Source organism: Acanthisitta chloris, unplaced genomic scaffold (assembly GCF_000695815.1).
Source record: "Acanthisitta chloris isolate BGI_N310 unplaced genomic scaffold, ASM69581v1 scaffold23466, whole genome shotgun sequence".
In the NCBI taxonomy this organism is placed as follows: domain Eukaryota; kingdom Metazoa; phylum Chordata; class Aves; order Passeriformes; family Acanthisittidae; genus Acanthisitta; species Acanthisitta chloris.
This window is the reverse complement of record NW_008679053.1, coordinates 25,673-45,652: the sequence shown is the minus strand read 5'-3', so window position 1 is coordinate 45,652 and position 19,980 is coordinate 25,673. Positions and strand designations below refer to the sequence as shown.

At 42.6% G+C, this 19,980-nt stretch overlaps 1 protein-coding gene across 1 annotated transcript in view; it reads left to right on the top strand.

The window, feature by feature from the left end:
• Positions 1-408: 408 nt before the first annotated feature.
• LOC103804544 (neural-cadherin-like) overlaps positions 409-19,980 on the top strand; it is a gene marked incomplete at its 5' end in the record, with an annotated part of 41,910 nt that continues 22,338 nt past the window's right edge. The window contains 13 exons of the mRNA XM_009077159.1: positions 409-603; positions 1,045-1,270; positions 2,565-2,769; positions 3,165-3,276; positions 6,869-7,118; positions 8,029-8,171; positions 8,518-8,690; positions 9,026-9,194; positions 11,016-11,186; positions 14,652-14,824; positions 14,952-15,119; positions 16,449-16,698; positions 19,352-19,479. Coding sequence (XP_009075407.1) covers positions 409-603; positions 1,045-1,270; positions 2,565-2,769; positions 3,165-3,276; positions 6,869-7,118; positions 8,029-8,171; positions 8,518-8,690; positions 9,026-9,194; positions 11,016-11,186; positions 14,652-14,824; positions 14,952-15,119; positions 16,449-16,698; positions 19,352-19,479 — 2,363 coding nt within the window. The remainder of the gene's footprint in view (positions 604-1,044; positions 1,271-2,564; positions 2,770-3,164; positions 3,277-6,868; positions 7,119-8,028; positions 8,172-8,517; positions 8,691-9,025; positions 9,195-11,015; positions 11,187-14,651; positions 14,825-14,951; positions 15,120-16,448; positions 16,699-19,351; positions 19,480-19,980) is intronic.

The window sequence follows — 19,980 nt, the reverse complement described above, 5'->3', positions numbered from 1 at the left end:
TGTGATCATATTTTACCAGGGAGAAAATGGCATTTCTCATATGTACTTTTCTACTCCCCATCTTTCTACATCTAGTTTATTTTTTTAATTCAAATTTATTTTATATATTCAAAAATATATTAATTTTGAAGTCAAATCGTGAGGCCACTTCTGGAATGCAAATGTGCTTAAGCAAATTTCTTTGAGAAACCCATATATGCATTTAGCATCTGTTAGCGACTTGCTGTGAGTTAAAAAGGTTTGAATTTGTCTCTCTAGAGGTAAAAATAGTGTGTTTAAATCTCTATGGATTCTTTGCCATGGAAGATTCCTTCTCAGTTTGTTTACAGATACTAATGGATAGGATCATAACATTCCTGAAGTTTGTGAACAAAACAAGCTGTCTAGGAATCCATGCATCTTTTGCAGATAATGACTGGTACCTCTGCCACGTGACACTCCTTGCCCCAGAGGAGGAACTTCTGTCCTGGGGCATGTACCCATACCCCTACCTGGCACGTGTTGATCCAGATGCACGAAAAGGCACTCTCATCTACCAGCTTGTTGCACATTACAGTAGCAATGAAAACACCAGTGCTGGGATAACTTACACACTCATTGCAGGTAGGTCTGTTCTGAAAAAAAAAAAGAAAGGTAAAATTCTGTTAAGTTGCAGATGTTTCTTGACAAGTTCCCTTTGGCAGATTTTTGCCTTGGGGAATCCTCAAAGACACAGCAGGTACAGCAAGGAGAAGCTGGAAGTGCTTTAAGTAAAAGTTATGTGGATGGCAATCTTTCTTGTTGCCATTTTCTTCTATTTTTAAATTGATTGCAACCTTACTGTTAGCTTAAGGCTACATTTCTTAGTGATTCCTGTCTCTGTTACACTCTTTTATCTTTAACACAGTGTGAGTTAAAGATAAGGTGCACAACTGGAAAGGAAAAAAGAAGTGCATACAAGGACAGAGACAGATGATGTGAGGATAGCTTAACTTAAAATGGTGAAGATGCAAATGTTCTTGCTGTGAGGAATTTCTCAGACCAGCTTTGTGCATGTGTTGATAGGTGGTGAAGAGCGATTCCGAGTGGATAAGGATACTGGCATTATCATGACGACTGGCTTGCCCTTGACGTGGAACAAGGAGTATGTGATTACTGTGGAAGCCACTGATGAGTATGGCAACAAAAGCCCCTATGCCTCCATTTCCATCCTGGCAGGCTCCCGACCTCCACAGTTCACTAATATGTCCTACACTGTGTTTGTCCCTGAAAATACTCCAGCAGGAGAAAAGTAAGTTGTACTTTGTTAGGTGAGCTCCCTCCCTGCAGTCTGAGAGGAGCTTCACAGAGCACAATAAAGTGAAACTTGTGTTGTTGCTTCTCAGGGCTATACATACTCATTTGCCTATTACACTTTTAAAACAGCTTTGTGTTTTCCAAAAGAAGTTATACCTGTTGTGGTGTTTCAGAGTCTCCAATGCAGCACATGGGGTATAATCTGGGATGCTGGAATTATTTATGCTCTTGGGGTCTTAGTGCATTGCATCGTGAATTAGAACAGCCAAATCCTTGGCTGTACATCTCCTGGAGATATAAATGTGTGCTTAAAAAAGTCTTTTCATTAACCAGATTCGGAGTTGATAGTATGCCGTTTATCTTGTATTTATTTTGTTTAGAAAGGCAAGTCGTTGCCAGACTCTTGAGATTACAGCACCAGTGTGAAGTACAAATAGATAAAACTGAGTCTCCAAAGGGCTCTGCTGGTGCATGAAGAGAGGCTAAGTCAAACCACAGTAGGGAGATGCTCCTGAGCTGGCTTGGGTTTTATTGTCACCATTCAGTTGCTTGAGAGCAGCATGGGCTTTAAGGCAGTAAGTAGCAGGTGGAACAGTGCCATAGGGCCTTTAAGAGTAGGAAACCTCAAAATAAGCTGATGAAATAAGAAAAATTGCTGGACATGTGCCACTTAATCCTTAAAAGAAACTGAATGAGAAGGAGGAGGGAAATTTTTCTCCTTCCCTGGAGCTTTCACTGAGATGAGCTTTAAGTGTATTGTCTGATTGGCCAGAGACTAGTGTGAGAGATGGAGCTTCAAAACATAAGTCACAGCAGGGAGACAAACATTCCTTTCATGTCTTGCCAAGGTGGGCAGCAGGATCTGGAAAGGCCCTGTGCTTCCTGGGTTTCGCATCCATCTCTGAACCATTTCTTTTCTGAATATGCAACTTCAAAGAAACTCAGAAGTATAGTAGGTCACTTACCTCTGTAACTGAAAGTAAACCAGTAACTGCTGTCAAGTATTTAGAAGGGTACAATAGGGAAGAAAAAGATGTTTCAATGTTAGTGGGGTTGAAATGAGTTGTTATCCCAGCCCTGCTATGTCAGGGGATCAGTTTGGTGGGAGAAGAGAGGGTAGATGGGCTCCCTGCAGCACAGGGATTTCCAGTCTGAATATGAAAGCCAAGCGTTGACAGAGACCGAACAAGACACCTTTCCTCATCCTCAACTTCTTCCTGTAGATGCTCAGGAAACAGCTTTTGTTATTGTTGTTTTGAAGCAAAGGGTTATTCTCTCATTCTTTACAGAGTAGCAGTTGTTGAGGCTGTTTCTTTCCAGAGCCAGCCTCTTTCATACACTCTGCTGACAAACCCCTCTGGGCTCTTCAGGGTGAGGCAAGAGAGCGGAGAGCTCAGCCTAACCCACCCCGTGGACTACGAGAGTGAGCACCACCTCTATCATCTCTTGCTGAAAGCTATGGAAGTTGAGAGCACTCTCAGCAGTGTGACTGAGGTATGTGAATCACCTCACATCCTATCCACTGTCTCTGCAGTTTTTGTTACCTTGGTGGTGGGACCAGTTGTGCAGATGGATAGCCTAGGACTCTCATGAGGATGCTGGGGAGGGAGGAGGCCTTAGAGTACATGCAGAAAGCTAGGTTCTGAGCTGGGGTCAGATCTAGGCTCTGCAAATACCTCTTGTTTTTCCTTTTCTGCTTTGCCTCCCATCTGCTTGGAAGTGGAAGAGAAAATACTTCTCTGTGTTACAGGAGCAGTGTGAGAAAAATAGCATCGGGGTGTAAGCAGAGTAGCAAAAGCACTGACTGCCACATCACTGTCCAGAATGAGGTGCCCATTTTCCTAAGTGTTGAAGCTAAGATCCCCTCTCAGCATATCCTTTTGTTTTAGGTCATGGTCCATATCACTGATGAAAATGACTGTTCTCCTGAATTCCAGCGCTCCATTTACAGCAGAGACAACATTCCTGAGACCGTTCCCATTGGCACATCTTTATTGCAAGGTGAGGACCAGCCCTTTACCTTTCATTTCAGTCGCGGCACAGACCTGATAGTTTGTTACGTGTTCATGTTCTTGCCATGAGGAAGTGCTGTCTTCCACAGGCACTGGTTTTGTAAGATATGAATGGCAGCTTTCCTGGAGGTGTGTAGATGGATTTTTAGGTATCCTGGAAGTAGAGTTGTGAGTGTCTCCAGGTGAAGATCTCTGGTGTGCCCAAAGAGGGATCTTGTGTTACCCAAGAGCAATTAAGACAGCTGATAGGCAGTTACTTAGTGACTTGCCATTGCTCGTTTCCTGTAAATGTTGTAGCTGGTTTTCAACTCATCTTTGTCATCTTTTCATGTCCTGGAAGCTGCTGCAACTAGTTTTTCTTTCCTTAATGTGTTAAGAAAAAAATACGTATTTTTTAAATGGGCAGCTAATTTTATCAAATAGGTGTTAATGCTGTAGAATTGACTTGCAAACTGTTAAAGGAGAAAACTTTGGAGATCCTGTGAACTTGTAGTTATGGTTGTGGCTTACCAGTCATCAGCCCGTTTGTTGTGTTTAACATGACCATGTCACTTGCACATAAACCTTGAGTGTACAGATGACATTTTTAGAAGCTAGAATAGTATCCTGTTGAAACGTTAGAACTGTTGGAAATAATTTTAAGCCCCAAGTTCTGACCAAAACTTCAAGGTCACTCTCGAAATACTGTGGCTGCACAAATAAGCGAATTTGGATGCTGCTGCACCTCTTGTCTTGGTCTTCAAAGTCCAAAGTCTGTTTTACTGGTGACAGTTAAGTGCCTTCAAAGCTGTCTCAAGACCTGATGTAGTCTGTTGTGTTGTGATAAGTGCCACAGATGTGTTCTGCCTAAAACAGGGACAACACTTACAGGCTCACTGTCAGTACTGAAGCTGAAAGTAGGGACAGGTAGTGGAGTAGTAATGGGAAGACAGGCTGAGACTTTGGGGTTATAAACCATGTGAGAAATGAGTATGTGCCAAGGCAAGATTTAGCAAAAATTTACTCTTCTAACATATCTTTTGAAGACAATGATGTAAATTTCCTAAATTTGGAGCTGAACTCTGCAGGTTGCAGTGGTGATAAGAAACTTAGCTTTCCTTGCATAAGGGACCTGCAGAGCTTGCTTTCTCTAAACACTCACCAAGACGGTTCAGAGCTTGCTGTACTTAATTTTTCAGTTTAATGGCTCTTGGGAAGAAAAAAGTTCATCAGAAGGATCAACTCCTAAAATTCCTGAATGCTCTTCTCTCCAGGAGACTTGTAAAGCTGATCAGAGCTCACCCAGTTGTGGGGAAAAATGTATGCCCCATGTCCAAAGCAAGCAGAATGGCAAAGCTGTGCAATTGCATCCCATTTTGTTGTCATGCCACACAGGGTACCTTTCAAGAGAAAGAGCCATCTTAGAAAAGAAAATGTGAGGTGGGAGGATAGTGACAGTCAGTGAAAATGGGTGTGTGAGCACTCATTTGCTGTTGAAGGGCTGTGCAGGGTTGTTCATGGCTGCAAGGAAGCTGTGCATGCAGTCACCTGTACCTTGTGCTGAATGAGAGCTGTGCCACTAACTCTGACTGCCAAAGTAAGTATCATCTCAGGGAAAAAGAAGACAAGCAGCTGTTATCCTGGCTGTAGTTCACTGGAGGGTGGGATGTTGCAACCTCAGAATGTCCCACAAACAAAAATAAATGCAAATACGAGACAGCCTTTGCCATTCTGGGCATGCCTGGGTTGCTGTTGATGGCAGTGAAAAAGGTAGTGTGATAGATGCCATTTGCTAAAACTGAAGATGATGTGAATGTAGGTTTTAGTCGTCAACCATATTGATTTTAGCACACATGAAGACTGGCTCGTATCATGTTCGTAGTGCTGATGATGCTGCACTAGCTGAGTCAGTCCATCTACTTAGACATCATGGGCAGGTTTATGCTCACTGCACAAGCTTTAAAATGTCTGGATGCAAAGAAGCTCTCAGCTGAAAGCATGGAGGGGTGCTTTCAGCAGGGGTTAGTGTATGCCTTCAGCTACATCACTCTGCCAGCAGAGCAAGGCTTAGAGTTGTAGCTGGCAACTTTGTGCTCACACTGCACTTTGAGCCAGAGTTAGCTTGCACGAAGCTACCTGAGAGCATGGGTCAAGCCAGCACAGACCAGCTTGTGGCTGCTGTATGGTCCTTGAAATAACTTTGCAATGCAGTTTGCAGGACAGAATGAAATGAATGAGGAATAGAATTCCCAGTTGCTACTGAGAAGTAAGGCATGTTTCTGTCATAGTAAGTGTCTTGACAGAAAACATCTGGGGAAAATGAAGTGTGATTGCTAAGCACATAAAATATATTTTTAGGAGTGGTTACAATGGCTCACTAATGACTGTAGATTAAATCAGAACTTTTCAAATCAAATATGTTTTTCATGTTCTGCATGTCTTTCTAAAAACAACATTTAACCACTCAATATGATGGGTTTAAGTTGCTGCTGTTTCAATCTTTCTTGAGTTTTTAATATATTTTGTCTCTCAGTGCAGCAAGAGAGTGATTAACTCTAAAGCCCTTGCTTTTGGAGTCTGTAACACACACAAACATTTATTCACAACATGATTTGGAGAGATTTTAAACAAAATGTTACAACCACCCCAAATATCCTTGTAAACAAAGATGAGTGACTTTCCACAGGCAGAGGTAGTTGAGGATTTTGTGACTAAGTAGAACAGCATTTCAGTGTACCTTTGAAATCTTTCGCTTCCCCTTTCCTGTTTTGGGTTAGTGTTCTGATAGTGATGGCTTGTTTCTTCTACTCATCTGTGGATGACACTGCAGCTGTTTGCCAGGGTATCAACACACTGCAGTCACTGCTCCACTTTCAGGTGTGCTACCACCATGGCTGCATCTATATCCTAATCATAGAATAAGGAGTTTGTTTAATGGCAGTGTGGGTATGATGTGAAGCCTCACTATTTGGCTCGAAAAATTGCAGGGTAATTGGAGAGGTGAGCTCCTGCTCTTAAAAGTCACTTTTGATGCTATGCTGTGAGGTCTAGCTCTTTGTTGTGCTGGTTTGCTGCTTCTGAGCAGATGGGACACCCAGCGTACTGAATAAACACTTACTGGGGAGGAATGTTTAATCACTCTTCGTACCTTGAAGCATCAGGTAATTAAAAAGTACTTTATCTATAATATAACTGGGAGCTAATTAAATTTGAATGGCATCCCCAGACAGAGTGAGGACACAGTTTATGACTGATAATGTTCTACCAGGGTGCACTTTGATTGTGTGGTTATTACCAGTGTTGACTGCTATTTGTACAGAGCATGTTGTGCAGTATTTTGATCATATCTCTCTTGCAAACTCACCTTGCTGCGATCACTCAGGCTGGGTTGGAGCAGAGGGAAGAGTTTTGATTTTTTACTCACAGCCTCCTGCTAACTTCCCAGACTCTTAACAAAAAAAAAAAAAGGCTCTTATGGATGAAACAGATTTAGGCCATGCCTGTTTTCAAAAACAAACCAAAAAAGAGTTGACTTGATAGGAAATAGCGTAACCAAACCTCTTTTGCAGTATGATTGTTCTGTTAAATGTGTTTTCTAATAGTATTTGCAACAGACTGCGACTCTGGCTCCAACTCTGAGATCACTTACTTCATCCAGAGCACTGATTTTTCCATCACACATCACGGGGTCATCAATTCTAACCAGAGGCTGAACTTTGAGCGAGCAAACCATATGTATGAGTTTGTGGTGATAGCTGTCGATAAAGGCCATCCCCCTCGGACTGGAACAGCGTCTGTGCGCATTCGAGTGGCCAATGTGAACGACGAGGCTCCTGTCTTCTCCCAGTCTGTGTAAGGCAGCTTGAATGTCTGCTTTGGTTTTAAAAGATGCTTTTTATATGTGACTTGTTTTGTGCAATGCTAAGTATCAGTGAAATCAAAGGGTAATTTCTATATAGAAAGGCTTCAGGAGTTGACCTTCCATTTCTAGATTGTATAAAAACCCCATACACCAGTTGTGATAGAACATATTGATTTTATCTTCATAGAGAGAGAACAGAATGAATAAAAGACTTGAATATATTGAGAATGATTTTGACTGCATTGACTTCTAGATCTCAAAGTGGTTCTCCATGGATAAATATATGACAGACAAGGATGGTAGTTAGAAAACACTAAAACTTAATTTTATCACCAACAGATTGTATTGTAAGCTAATTTCATAAGGCCCAGTTTGTCCAAAATGCCTTTTCCTTTCCTGTCCTGGATCAATGTAATTTCTAGTTTTTGTACAAGTTTGAAGTATGGACATATTTTAAATACAAAATTATACATATATTTATTTACAAAATGAAATACTGTTTTACATCTGTAGTATCAGATGCTTTCCATTAATGTATAGGGACATAAGAAACACTGCATGACAGATACTGGTTTTTTTTCTTAACTTTAGAAGACAAGTGTTCCTGGTTTGAAGTGCAGTGTAGTAGGATGCATACTGATGTCTTCCAAAAGATCCATACAAATTATACATACCAAAAGTACAGGATTGCAGTCCTAAAATAAGTACCCTGTGCCGAACAAAGACGACCAAAGTCGCATCGTAAACCAATTAAAGATTCCATGATTGCACAAAAAAAACCCCCAAAGCTTGAAAAAGGCAGCCCCATTCATAATGAATTTGTAATCTTGCCTGATGGTTAACATGGTGATGGTTATTCTGATACTGTGTGTGCTACCATTGCTCCCTTATGTCCATCAGTTACAGAACTTTCCTTTCGGAAGATGCTGGTCCCAGCACATTAGTGGCTACCGTTCGGGCAGAGGACCCTGATGGAGATGGGCTGCTATATCTGATTACAGGAGGCAATGAGGAAGGCAACTTTGAACTGGATAGCCAGAAAGGTAAGGAAAGAGATTTTAGAACACAGTTATTTACTGTCTAATCCCTATTGACTCTGCTTCGCCTGTATGTCAAAAACCGTAAGAAAGCACCATATTTGTATAAACTGCAAATGGGGATGCTTTGTCTCGGTGAGAATCAGTGCTTTGATATGTGGTAGTTCTCCAAATACCAACCAAAACTTGGGATCCTGGTCCAAGTCTGTGCAGTCTAAGATGACAGATTCCTGTGCTTTGCGGTTGAAATACAAACTGAGCCAACTATACAGTGGCAGAGAAATGTGATGCTCACTTGATTGTGTTTGTTTACACAGTAAATTAAAATGACACTTTATGCTTCCAAATTTAGGCATCATTAAACTCCGCAGAAACCCACCACCCAAGCTGAAAGGGCCACAATACACCCTGAACATCACTGCCATAGATGACAATGCCTCAGGGGGACCCACCCCTCTCAGCAGTTTTGCTGAGGTCATTGTAGGAGTTAACGACATTAATAACAACAAGCCTGTCTTCAGAGAGGTAAGATGTCTTCCTGCTGCTAGTCTTTTCCCATCCATAATTGAGGTTATAGCCTCTCCTTGGCTACTGGTGATTGCTGGTGGGCTGAAGGTACTGTATGTGCAGAGCAGAATGAACCCGTAAGTGAAGACCAGTCAGCTTTCTTCATACATAAAGGCTTCATTCTCCTTTTCCCTTCCTCTCCTTTAGAGACTGATTTCTTTGTGATTCTAAGTAATAGCAGTGATTTCCTTCTGAGTTTTTCCTCAGTCCTGCTGGAAAAAAATATTGACACTGCAGCAAATTCATGTGGTTCTGTGTAATATTTAGGGTCGGATGTTTGGGTGTATTTTTAGTGCGCTTACTACAGCGACAGCACCTGGGTTCTGGAGAATCAGCCTCCAGGCACGTATGTGCTACAGGTAGAAGCGTATGATGCAGACCTTGGCGTCAATGGAGAGGTGAAGTATGGGCTCATGCACCGAGATGGAGCTTCCCTGTGCTTCAACATTGACCCAGACACAGGTCAGTAGCTTCAGGTTACTGAGATAAATAAAAATGTCATTGTATTGTAATGAAAATGCCACTGGGCTCATGCCCAGTGTTAGCTGTAACAGTTTGTAGAATAAACACTGGGAAATGTTCAGAGTGTATGGATAGCTGTGCACATTGATTAGATCAAATTAAGGTTGTGGTGATTGAAATCATAGAAGCATAGAATGGTTTGGGTTGGAAAAGACTTTTAAGATCATCTAGTTCCAACCTCCCTGCCATAGGCAGAGACACATTCCACCAGACCAGGTTGCTCAATCCAACCTGGCCTTGATCACTTCCAGGGATGGCACATCCACAGCTTCTCTGGGCAACCTGTGCCAGTGCCTCACCACTCTTACAGTAAAGAATTTCTTCCTAATCTAAACTTGTTCTCCTTCAGTTTAGAGCCATTACCCTTTGTCCTATCACTACATGCCCACACTCCCTCTCCAGCTCTCTTGTAGGCCTCCTTTAGGTACTGGAAGGCTGCTATCAGGGCTCTCTGAAGCCTTCTCTTCTCCAGGCTGAACAATCCCAACGCTCAGTCTGTCTTCATAGGAGATGTGTTCCCACTCTCTGATGATCATAGAATCATAGAATCAGCTGGGCTGGAAAAGACCTATAAGATCATCAAGTCCAACCCTACCATGGTTACTAGACCATGGCACTAAGTGCCACATCTAGTCTCATCTTAAAAACTTCGAGGGATGGTGAATCCACCACCTCCCTGGGCAGCCCATTCCTCACTCCAACAGGTCCATGTCCTTCTTATGTTGAGAGCCCCAAATACTAATTAAGTAGGGAAACAAACCCCAGTTCAATAAGAAGATAAAAACCTATTCTGTATCACTGATCTTCCTATTGGATCAAGTGTGGCTATAAAACTGCAGAGTAACAAGTGTGATTTTGACAGCTTCAGTTTGTTCTTCCCTTCAATGTGACCACAGTTTATTTATCATCTCATGCACAAATCGGAGATCCAGTGCAGTGCAGGCAAGACCCTCAGAACAGAACAGGGCAATGACAGACAGTCTTGATGTATTTCAAATGAAGAAGTTATAAAAGTTGTTGGTGTTTCTATAGTCAAAACAGTAAAATGGGATATTAGCATGTCCAAGACTGTGCAGGAGACTGGAAGGGCTTACAACAAAGCCGCAGAACCCTGGCCCTGAGCACAGTAGAGACATGGGTCTGGAAGAGGTCTCAAGAAAGCCAGTTTGAAGTCTGCTAACCAGAAGAAAATAGCTGAGACAGGGAGAGACTTGATTAGTAAGGAGGAAAAACTGAGGATATGAGAAAATTGTTTGATTTATTCATTGAGCTATGTGATCTTACCCAATTTTAATCAGTTGAATGAGGCAGCCTCCATCTCCTGTAGGAGAGATAACTTTGGTCACATCACTTGTGCCTTCTGTGGTGTGACTCTTCCCCAAACTAATAAGAAGCTGTCTTTGAAATATTCAGTTACTTCAACTATCACTGGAGTAAACCTAACAGAGGCCATTCGATGAGGAGAAAAGCCTTCTGTGCTCCATGGGCTGTGAGGTAACAAGGTACTTGGACTGAAGCTCCTGATGGGGGCAGCAGGAAAGAAAGCTGGTGGCAGAATCTGACATGTGAGGAGAGGAGAGATGGGGGAAACCGGAGCTGATCTTGTCCAAGACATGTGCTTAAGGGTTAGTGTGGATTAAGCTTGACAGTTGGTGTTGCGTGCGGTCAGAGCTTCCTCTTGTGCAGGAGATGTGCAGATCCCTCTCTGAAATTCAGTCCCGAGGCTGTGACACGCAGAACAGGAGGTGTCTGTGTTCCCAGGAGTTATCACAACCACGCAGAGTTTTGACCGGGAGAAGCAGAGGGAGTATACGCTGTCTGTTACTGCTACCGACCAGGCACAGGAGCCGCTGATCGGCATGTGTCAGATCACCGTCCTCATCGCTGACGTCAACGACAACGATCCCAAGTTTGAGAACAGTCGCTATCAGTGTGAGTGTTACTGAACTACCTGTACCAGTGCTGCCCCAAGAACCTGGTTATCACAGTGGTCATTTTTTTAGCTGACCAGTCTTCCTTTGTTGCTCACCAAGCCGGTTACTGCTTAATCCGTTATCAGTGGAAACAGGCAGAATTGGCCAGTCCTCTTTATTCATTGCAGTACTCTTGAAAACATTGTCAATCTTCACTCCAACAGATGAGGCAGATCTGATCCCTTCCCTTTGCTGCTTTTCCCTGCCCAGTTTTTCTCCACACAGAATTTTCATGTGATGTCCCGAAACAAAACATGACATCCTAGGTAGGAATTCATCAACCCTGCCTAGAAGAACAATTGTCACATGCGTCTCTTTAGCACAGCACCTCTGTGTAAATAGGCTGAAGTAGCATTTATCTCTTGTCAAACAGCCCAAAATCACTGGTTTCTAGGCTGCCTTTAGCTGGGAGCCCAAATGTCTCCTTTAACTATGTTGCTGAGTCAGTTTTTCCCCACTGGCTCTGGTGACGTTCCCTTTTTCATCCCTACATGATGTGCCTTTCTTCAGTCTTTTATTTATTATTTGACTTGATGCTTCTCCAGTAGAATCCTGCACTTCATTACACTTGGACTCGTCATTTGTGGATGACTTTAAATGTAGAGCATACTCTGTAGCTGTTGAACTACAGCAGGCCCTTCCTTACATAGTTGCCTCAAAATGACAAAAAACTGTTGATGATGCATGCAATGACAATTCCATTTTGGAGATGTTTTGCCAGTTGTGTGGAAATGTCATGGAGGGCAAAGTAGTGACCAATGCCATATTAAAATGAAGATGGCTCATAAGTAAATTGTCTTTTCAGCAGAGCAGGATTCAAAACCAGGTTGGGTGTTAATATGTTGGAATTTTAACAGGCAGGAGAAGTGATCTGCTGAGAAATAGGCTAAATGTACATCCACACTTCAGAGTTATGCACAAGGTCAGAAAGAAAATTGTCTTGCACCTTTCAGAGTATCTTGTAGCAACTAACTCCAAGTGGCAAATTGGTTAAAATGTGCAGATTGGAGCAGGATTCAAAACCAGGTTGGGTGTTAATATGTTGGAATTTTAACAGGCAGGAGAAGTGATCTGCTGAGAAATAGGCTAAATGTACATCCACACTTCAGAGTTATGCACAAGGTCAGAAAGAAAATTGTCTTGCACCTTTCAGAGTATCTTGTAGCAACTAACTCCAAGTGGCAAATTGGTTAAAATGTGCAGATTGGGAATAGCCATTTCTACATTCTTACCAGTGTTTTCTGCAAACCTGGCCAAAGCAGCACTGAGAAATCAAGTAGGAATGATCTCTCTGGGGAGAAATATTTTTGAGCAGAGCAGACAAGTGCCTGAGGTAAAGGCAATGTTTGAGGGAAGATGAACCTTTCTATTCTACCATCAGACATGCAAGTCCTTCAGGTGAAACTGCTCAGGATTTATTCTCAAAAGCTGTGGAGCTGAGGGGTTGCCTTCGGTAATTATGGTGGCTTCAGTATTTCTGAGGAACAGACAGATTATTTTTTTTTGTTTTTGCATGAATGTAGGGTACCAGCAAAGGTCCTGAAGCAAAGACAGCCCTTTGGGATGGCAAAACTGCAGATAGTGAGGTCACTTCATGCATAGCACTTTCCTGGCATCTATACATAAGTAATCAATGCTTGTACGTCACAGAATTAAAAATAGCTTCTTCCCTAACAAGATCAAATGCCATTAGTCATAGGTTCCTATTCATCCTGGGAACTGCTGGTTCTTTATTCCTCTGCACTAGGATGTTGGTCAAATCCCTGATTTAGCCACACATCTTATCATCTGCCTGCAAAACAGACATTAAAGCAATGTTTAGCTCCCTCCTGCCAGCAGCCAGCAAAGCACATGAAATGAGAGAGTACAGCCCTGTCAAGTAATTTTATATTTTTTCTTACAATGTGATATAACAGAATCTGACTGTTAAACACAGCATAAGCACACATGCAAAAGAACGTATAGACATAAACCCCGATATTTTACAGTGTTTCTGAGCAAGTAATTCAATTTTCATCAGTCCATTTTAGTGCTGGTAAATCTCTTCTGAGACTAGCTTTGACTGTTACTGACATACCATGGACAAGAACCCCAGGACAATTAATGACCTAGGCGATGAGGGAAGCTAATTCAAGCTCAAATTCTTGTTCATGGAGCAAGTGGTTGTTGTGTTTTACAATTTTGCTGCTCTGCTGCCTCAGACTGTAGGTATAAGGCAGAAAACCAAAACGCAGAACGTGACCATTCCACTTTATAAGCAGTATGCAGCTGTGATTGTCCCACCTCAAATATGATAAAGGAGACACATACCAGGGAGATCGAAGATATGATATGGTTTCTGAACAAGACATGATTAAACAGACTGACTGAGTTGTCAACCCAACTGCAACAGCTTTCCCACTGCTAGGGCCATCTCAATATGCTGTGATGATGGAGTCTTAGTGCATGGAAATGGCTCAGAAAAACGATCAGGCAAGCACCCATGGCTACTTGGAGGATTTGGGACTGGATGGCTGAGGATGGAGGGAAGAGAAGGACCAAAGTCAAATCAGAGCAATGTAAAGACGAGTGTGGAAGAAAGAGCCAGCAGGGATGCGATAGCTTCATAGAAAATTGTGCCTTCCAGAGTGGAGGGGAGTAGGAAGAAACAGCTCATGATTTCCTATCATTTTGTTGCTGTCCCTTCCAGGAAAGACAAAATTAATTACTTTTCTGTGCAATGGGCACTTAAAATGTGTGATTCTGCCACCACGTTTTTAGATGACGATTATATGAGCAGGTTCTAAGAAGGATTGGTCTGTCTAGAGCTATGGGCACAGAGCCATGACCTCTGTCTCAGGTGGATTGCTGGGAGCAGGGCGTGAGACCTAAGGAAAGGGACATGTACAGAATTATCCTTTCCCTTGCCCTAGACAGCTTCTCCAAAACACTAGGGTGCTGGAGGCATCTTCACTGTGACCTGAGTCTTTGTGCTGTGTGATTACCTGATGCCTCCCACTGGCAGTGCTGCTGCCACCACTCACATTCCGGATGAATTCAATTCACACAGAATTCCCTTTGATACCAGCCTGCTTTTATCATCAGCTGAGCCCAGCAGCTTGGGCTGTGATCCGAAGCAGCAAGCGTGCGAGCAGCTGCAGGGTTTGCCAGCGCTGCTGTGGAGAGGCACAAGTGCTAGCAGCAGCAGTGTCAGTAAACCTGCTTCACCAGCAGCTCTCTGAACAACCCAGCATGGCAGGGGAGAGGGAAGGGGAAGCTAAAAGGGGACTACAGACACTCTGTTGGTGGCTATACTTTATAACCTGCCTCATTACAGGAACATTTACTCTCCTATCAAGGGGACTGTGATGTTTTACAGGAGTATTTCTTTATACACACAGCCTGGCAAACCAGACATGCTGACAGTACCTTTGTCTTTTCAAAGACTTCCTTAGCGAAGACACTCCAGTGGGGATGAGTTTCCTCCGTGTTGCAGCTCACGACAGTGACCAGGGTGTGAATGCTGCAGTCACATACTCAATGTTAGAGCATCAACTGGAATACTTTCAGATCAACCCCAGCACAGGCTGGGTGTATGTGAACTGCCCACTACCCCAGGTAATGTGAGACTCTGCTTGGTGCAGAGCAACCTCCAACCCCTCAAATTCATTGCAGAGGGTTAATTGCAATCTTGTGGTTTGTACAGAATGGTTTGCAAATATCCTCTGTCTTCTTTGTTTGGTAGACAACGCGCATTAGCCGCTATATTGTAGCGACAGATGGTGGGAACAGAAGCAGCACCGTGGAGCTGATGGTAACTGTCACTAATGCACTCAGCCAGCCACCCCAGTGGGAGCAGAGGAGATACTGGGTGACCATCCCCGAAAACACCATTCGTGACACCAGCATAGTGGTATGTTAAATGTGTGATTGCTTCCCTCCCTCTTCTTTTCATTTCAACTTCTTCCTTTGTTGTGCTCTGTCTTCACGTCAAAAGTATGTGGATAGAATCTTAGTATCATCAAAGTCAGAAGAGACCTTTAAGATCATCAAGTCCAACCATTAACCTGTCACTCTTCTGTAACCCCTAAACCCTAAACCATATCCTCCAGTACCAGATCTGGACACCTCTTAAACACTTCCAGGGTTGGTGACTCCACTACCTCCCTGGACAACCTATTCCAGAGCCTGACCTCCCTAACAGTGAAGAAATTTTTCCAAATATCTAGTCTGCATCACCCCTGTCTCAGCTTATGACTGTTCCCTCCAGTCCTCTCACTGTATGCATGACAGAAGAGACCATCCCCCACCTCTGTACAACCCCCTGTCAGGTAGTTGTAGAGGGCAATGAGGTCACCCCTGAGCTGCCTCTTCTCAGGCTAAACAAACCCAATTCCCTCAGTGGTTCCTCATGTGACATGCCCCCTCTGCAACCTTACTGCATTGCACTGTTCCCTTATTAGCCTTCACTGCTGTGCTTCACTCTGAACCCTGTTAGAGTTTGTCAGGGTTACCTGTTGCAAAGTAGCTGACGTTTCAGCTGGCAGCACTTTTCCCAACAGCTGTCAGGGTGTGCTCCCGGAGAAGCAAGGCCTGTGTCCTGCCAGCATGCAAAATCCTTGAGTATGCAAAATCCCACCTAGGGCTGGCTTCTCACTCCTCCATCCACAGTGGACTGCGCTATCTGCCTGTGTCTTTCTTACACCTTTCTCAGTTTAGCATTACAGCGTGGAATGATTGTGGTTTGATTTGGTTTCTTCTAACTCAAACCAATTCCTTTTTAACCTGTATAGGCTTACTCTGCAAGGACAGTGTTTTCCATAAATTGCCAAATAATTCCTGCATGTAATATCCAAACACTTGCAAACAATTGAGGTGTTTTTTTTCTGTAACTTGCTGGGTAAAATGCTTAACTCAAAGGAGAAATGGTCTCCTTTTGGATCACTTTTGTTTTGGAAGGAGGAGAGAGGAGGAATTTCCTTTAGCCAATGATGCAGTTCTTGCTTGGTACATTTACAGGCAGGTAAATTTTCTGTTAATTAAAGACCTGCATCCAACCTAAATGTTGTAAAATGAAACTCAGCTCTGTAAAGTGTTTGTCTTTTGTCTGTTATCCAAGTCATACAAGCATGTATGTTCTTGGAGAACACACGTGTATGTATGTTCTTGCCTTCAAACTGAACACATAACACATGCAGCCCTGTGCTTCATGAATGTATGTGGTGGCTCTTTTCTTCTTCAGACCATCAAAGCCACATCCCCTCTTGGTGATCCCAGAGTTACGTATAATCTGGAAGAGGGTCAAGTTCCAGAGACTAACATGCCAGTTCGTTTCTATCTGAAGCCAAACAGAGCTGATGGATCTGCTTCTCTTCTAGTCGCTGAACCACTTGACTTTGAGACAACTAAGTTTTTCACCCTGACAGTGCGGGCACAAAATGTAGCAATGACTCCTTTAGCTTCCTTTGCCACTGTTTGTGTGAACATAACAGGTAAGCTTTGCTGCTGTTAGAACAGTTCATTCAGAACAGTGTTCATGTTGCTTTTAGTATAGCACCATGAATTAAGGTGACATCCATGAAATGCTAAGCCACCTAAGAATGCTTTCTATACTGTCAAACACTCTGCAGTCATTAAAAAGTTCTCTTTGAAACAATTTGTAAATACAACTATAAAATGTGGAAACATGATAGTGCAAAAATAGGCTGTCTGAATATTTCGGGAACACTAGTGTCTGGTTCTATAAATGCAATTGGATTTTCTTTTGATAGGAGGAGAAATCTAGTAATCGTTCCCAAGCTATAGAAAGGAGACAAGTATTACTGGAAGTATTCTGAGCTATAGAAAGAGAAACAGGCCAGATAGACTGGTGTTTTGTTTGATATCTGTTTAGGTTTTTTTGTTATATTCAGAATTTTCTGTTGTACACTAGGTTTAACACTAGAAATGAAATTGCAAAGGTCCTTGCAATAGGTGCAAATTTCAAAAATTTGGTCCAAACCTCCTTATAGTAGGATGTTTTTGTAAGGTTCAGCTCCTGTAGATCCACATATAACTGTATATCTGATATTAGTTCCTGCTTTTTGCAGCATTAGTAGAGTTACTTTTCATAGGTAGACATTCAGGTGAAAATATGAATAAGTGAAGTCTCCAGCAAAAACATTTGTCTCACTCACTACCATGGAACGAAGTAGTGATTTGAATGGGAATCCAGCTTTCCTGTTTCACTTTATCACAGCATTGGCCTGTCTGCCACAACCCACCAATGCAAAAGCCCTTCAGGTTTGCAAAGCAAGAGTGCTTCAAGTCAGGGTTTGAGCTTCAATGTAGATTATGGACCCTGCCCACAAAGGTTTTTTCCTATAGTGCAGTTATTGGTGTATATATATAAATCAGAATTTGGCAGAAACTTCATTTTTGCTCACAAGCAAAAATCCATTTTCATTAACTTAGTATTTTGTATGAAAAAATGCTTACACACACATATGCTTCAGTAGGAGAAAAAAGTAAGTTAAACACCGTTCAAAGAGAAATAGCCACCAGAAGGTTTCACATGCAGAGTTGCCCTTAATTTATGCGAAGTATACAGAAAAGGAAGCCTTTTTTGGCATCTTATTTTTCTTATCTTGCTCAGTGAATTTGCTGAAACATTTCTCTGATGAGACATATTCTCTTCTGTAAAATATGAATAAAAGGACTGTTAGAAAAGCAGTTTTCTCAGACAACTATGCATAGAAGAGAGAAAGAAAATTGGTATTTATGGGAGTCTGCACTGCAAAAAAAAAAAAATTAAGACCCTGGTCCTTCAAATAGATGTTTGTCAGAATCAATGGAGTCATGTGGCAGTAGTAAAACTAAATGTGTGCTTCAGGGTTTGCAGAATGAGATATTGTGAATTTTGTGTGCTCTTCACAAGGAGAGATGGATCCAAGGAACTGCATTACAAGCATTACAGCTTCTCTGTTTTGGCACAGTTCCACGACACAGGAAAATTACATTCTTAGTGTGGCTGTTAAACTGTGAGAAGTACAACAGGATGAGGGGGCTATGCAGTATTTCTGAGTTTAGTCATCTTACAGACAAAGAGCAACCTGGACTGATGTGCCATATGTTAAGCAGGAGGATGTGATTCCGGAGTAGTTTAAATGGATCTGATTCAGTGCTGCTGTGGTTCTCCTGCCTGTCCCTTGTGCTCACCTGGCCCTACACAGCCATTTTATGGAGAAAATTTATCAGAAACTGACCTCCAAAACACTGGACATGCCTTTTCTAGTTTGAGTCTCTATAGTGATCAGGCAAGGAGACAAGCAAGACCAGCACTGATGTGAGTTTAATGTGGCTTTGCCTTGTGCCTCATCTGGCCTGACTGCAGACAGCCACTATTGGGGCAGCCCTTCCTTTCCTTCACCTGCACAATCTCACCACATCCCTTCACTGGGTCTGGTGATCAAAGGCTGCAGAGCATGTCTGGTCACAGCTAGCCCTTTTCACTCAAGAAAATCAGTCTTAGAGCAACAAAATGCATGCTGTCGACACTGGGCCACTTGATCCAGCCCATGGGAAGGATGATCCCATGGTTTAGAGCAGGATGACAGGAGTGGGAAAGATCAGTATGCCTCCTTTGGACACTAGCCAGTAGTTAGATGAGGGGAGGCTAATGTGCAATTGCATCCTAGACAATCATGAGTTCATACAGCCTAACAATGCTGGCTATACTGCTCTCCAAAGGCCAGGAAATATGCATTCTTTGATAACTCTATAGATTCTGTCATTTTCATTTCCACTGTATGTTAATCTTAATGAAATGCTGAAATTAACTACTGCTGTAGACAACCAGCTCTTTACAGACTGTGGATGAAAGGCCTCCTGGTCCTGGCATTCATGGACTTAGTATAAGAATATTGCTGGTCAAATCATTAGCTAGTGTCTTGGCTGAGATAGGCCACTGTCTCCCAGAAACTGCTCCATATCTATTAAATGCCTCCTGACAGCTGCCATGAGAAGACCCAAAGCAGGATTGCTTCTTACTATGAACAATGTGAGTTCTTTCTCCAAGCAAAATACAACTGTGGGGGGGGGGAACCCCACAGTAAAAAAAGTCTTTGAATATTTCCTTATCATGGTACTCGTCAACTCCTTTTGCAGATGTCAATGATAATGTTCCATTCTTCATGTCTTCTAACTATGAGGTGTCTGTGCCAGAAGGAGCTGCTGTTGGCACATCGGTGGTTCAGGTCTTAGCTACGGACTTGGATTCTGGCCTCCATGGAAAGGTTTGACATAACAACCAATTCTTCTCCTCCCAAGAGCCAAGTTTTAGTATTGTAATTAGGGAGAATGTGCAGTCAGCAGATGACAGGGTAATGAGCCACCAGCACTTCTAATAGCACCTGTCAAGCATTTGGCTAGCACTTGCCTGATGTACATAATGTGGCAGGCAGAGAAGATGCTTTTTGCGATCTTAGAGTCCTGCATCATAGCAGCTCATCCTGATCCAGCAACCATGACAAAGCACTGCTGCATGATTCCCAGTGTTACTCCCATGATAAGTGGATGTGGCTGCAGGCCATGTTTCCAAACTTTCATCTGTTTGGCTCATTTTTTAATTGAGCATCAGTGATTATGGTCAGCTAATCACAGCCGCTGAAGTATAACCAAGTAAATAGCATTTCATTTGGCTATCCTTAGTCAAATGATTGGCCAAACCAACATTTGATCTTCATTGTCATATTGACTCAAGCCTAGGAAAAAGCAGATTTCTGAAGGAAATTGCT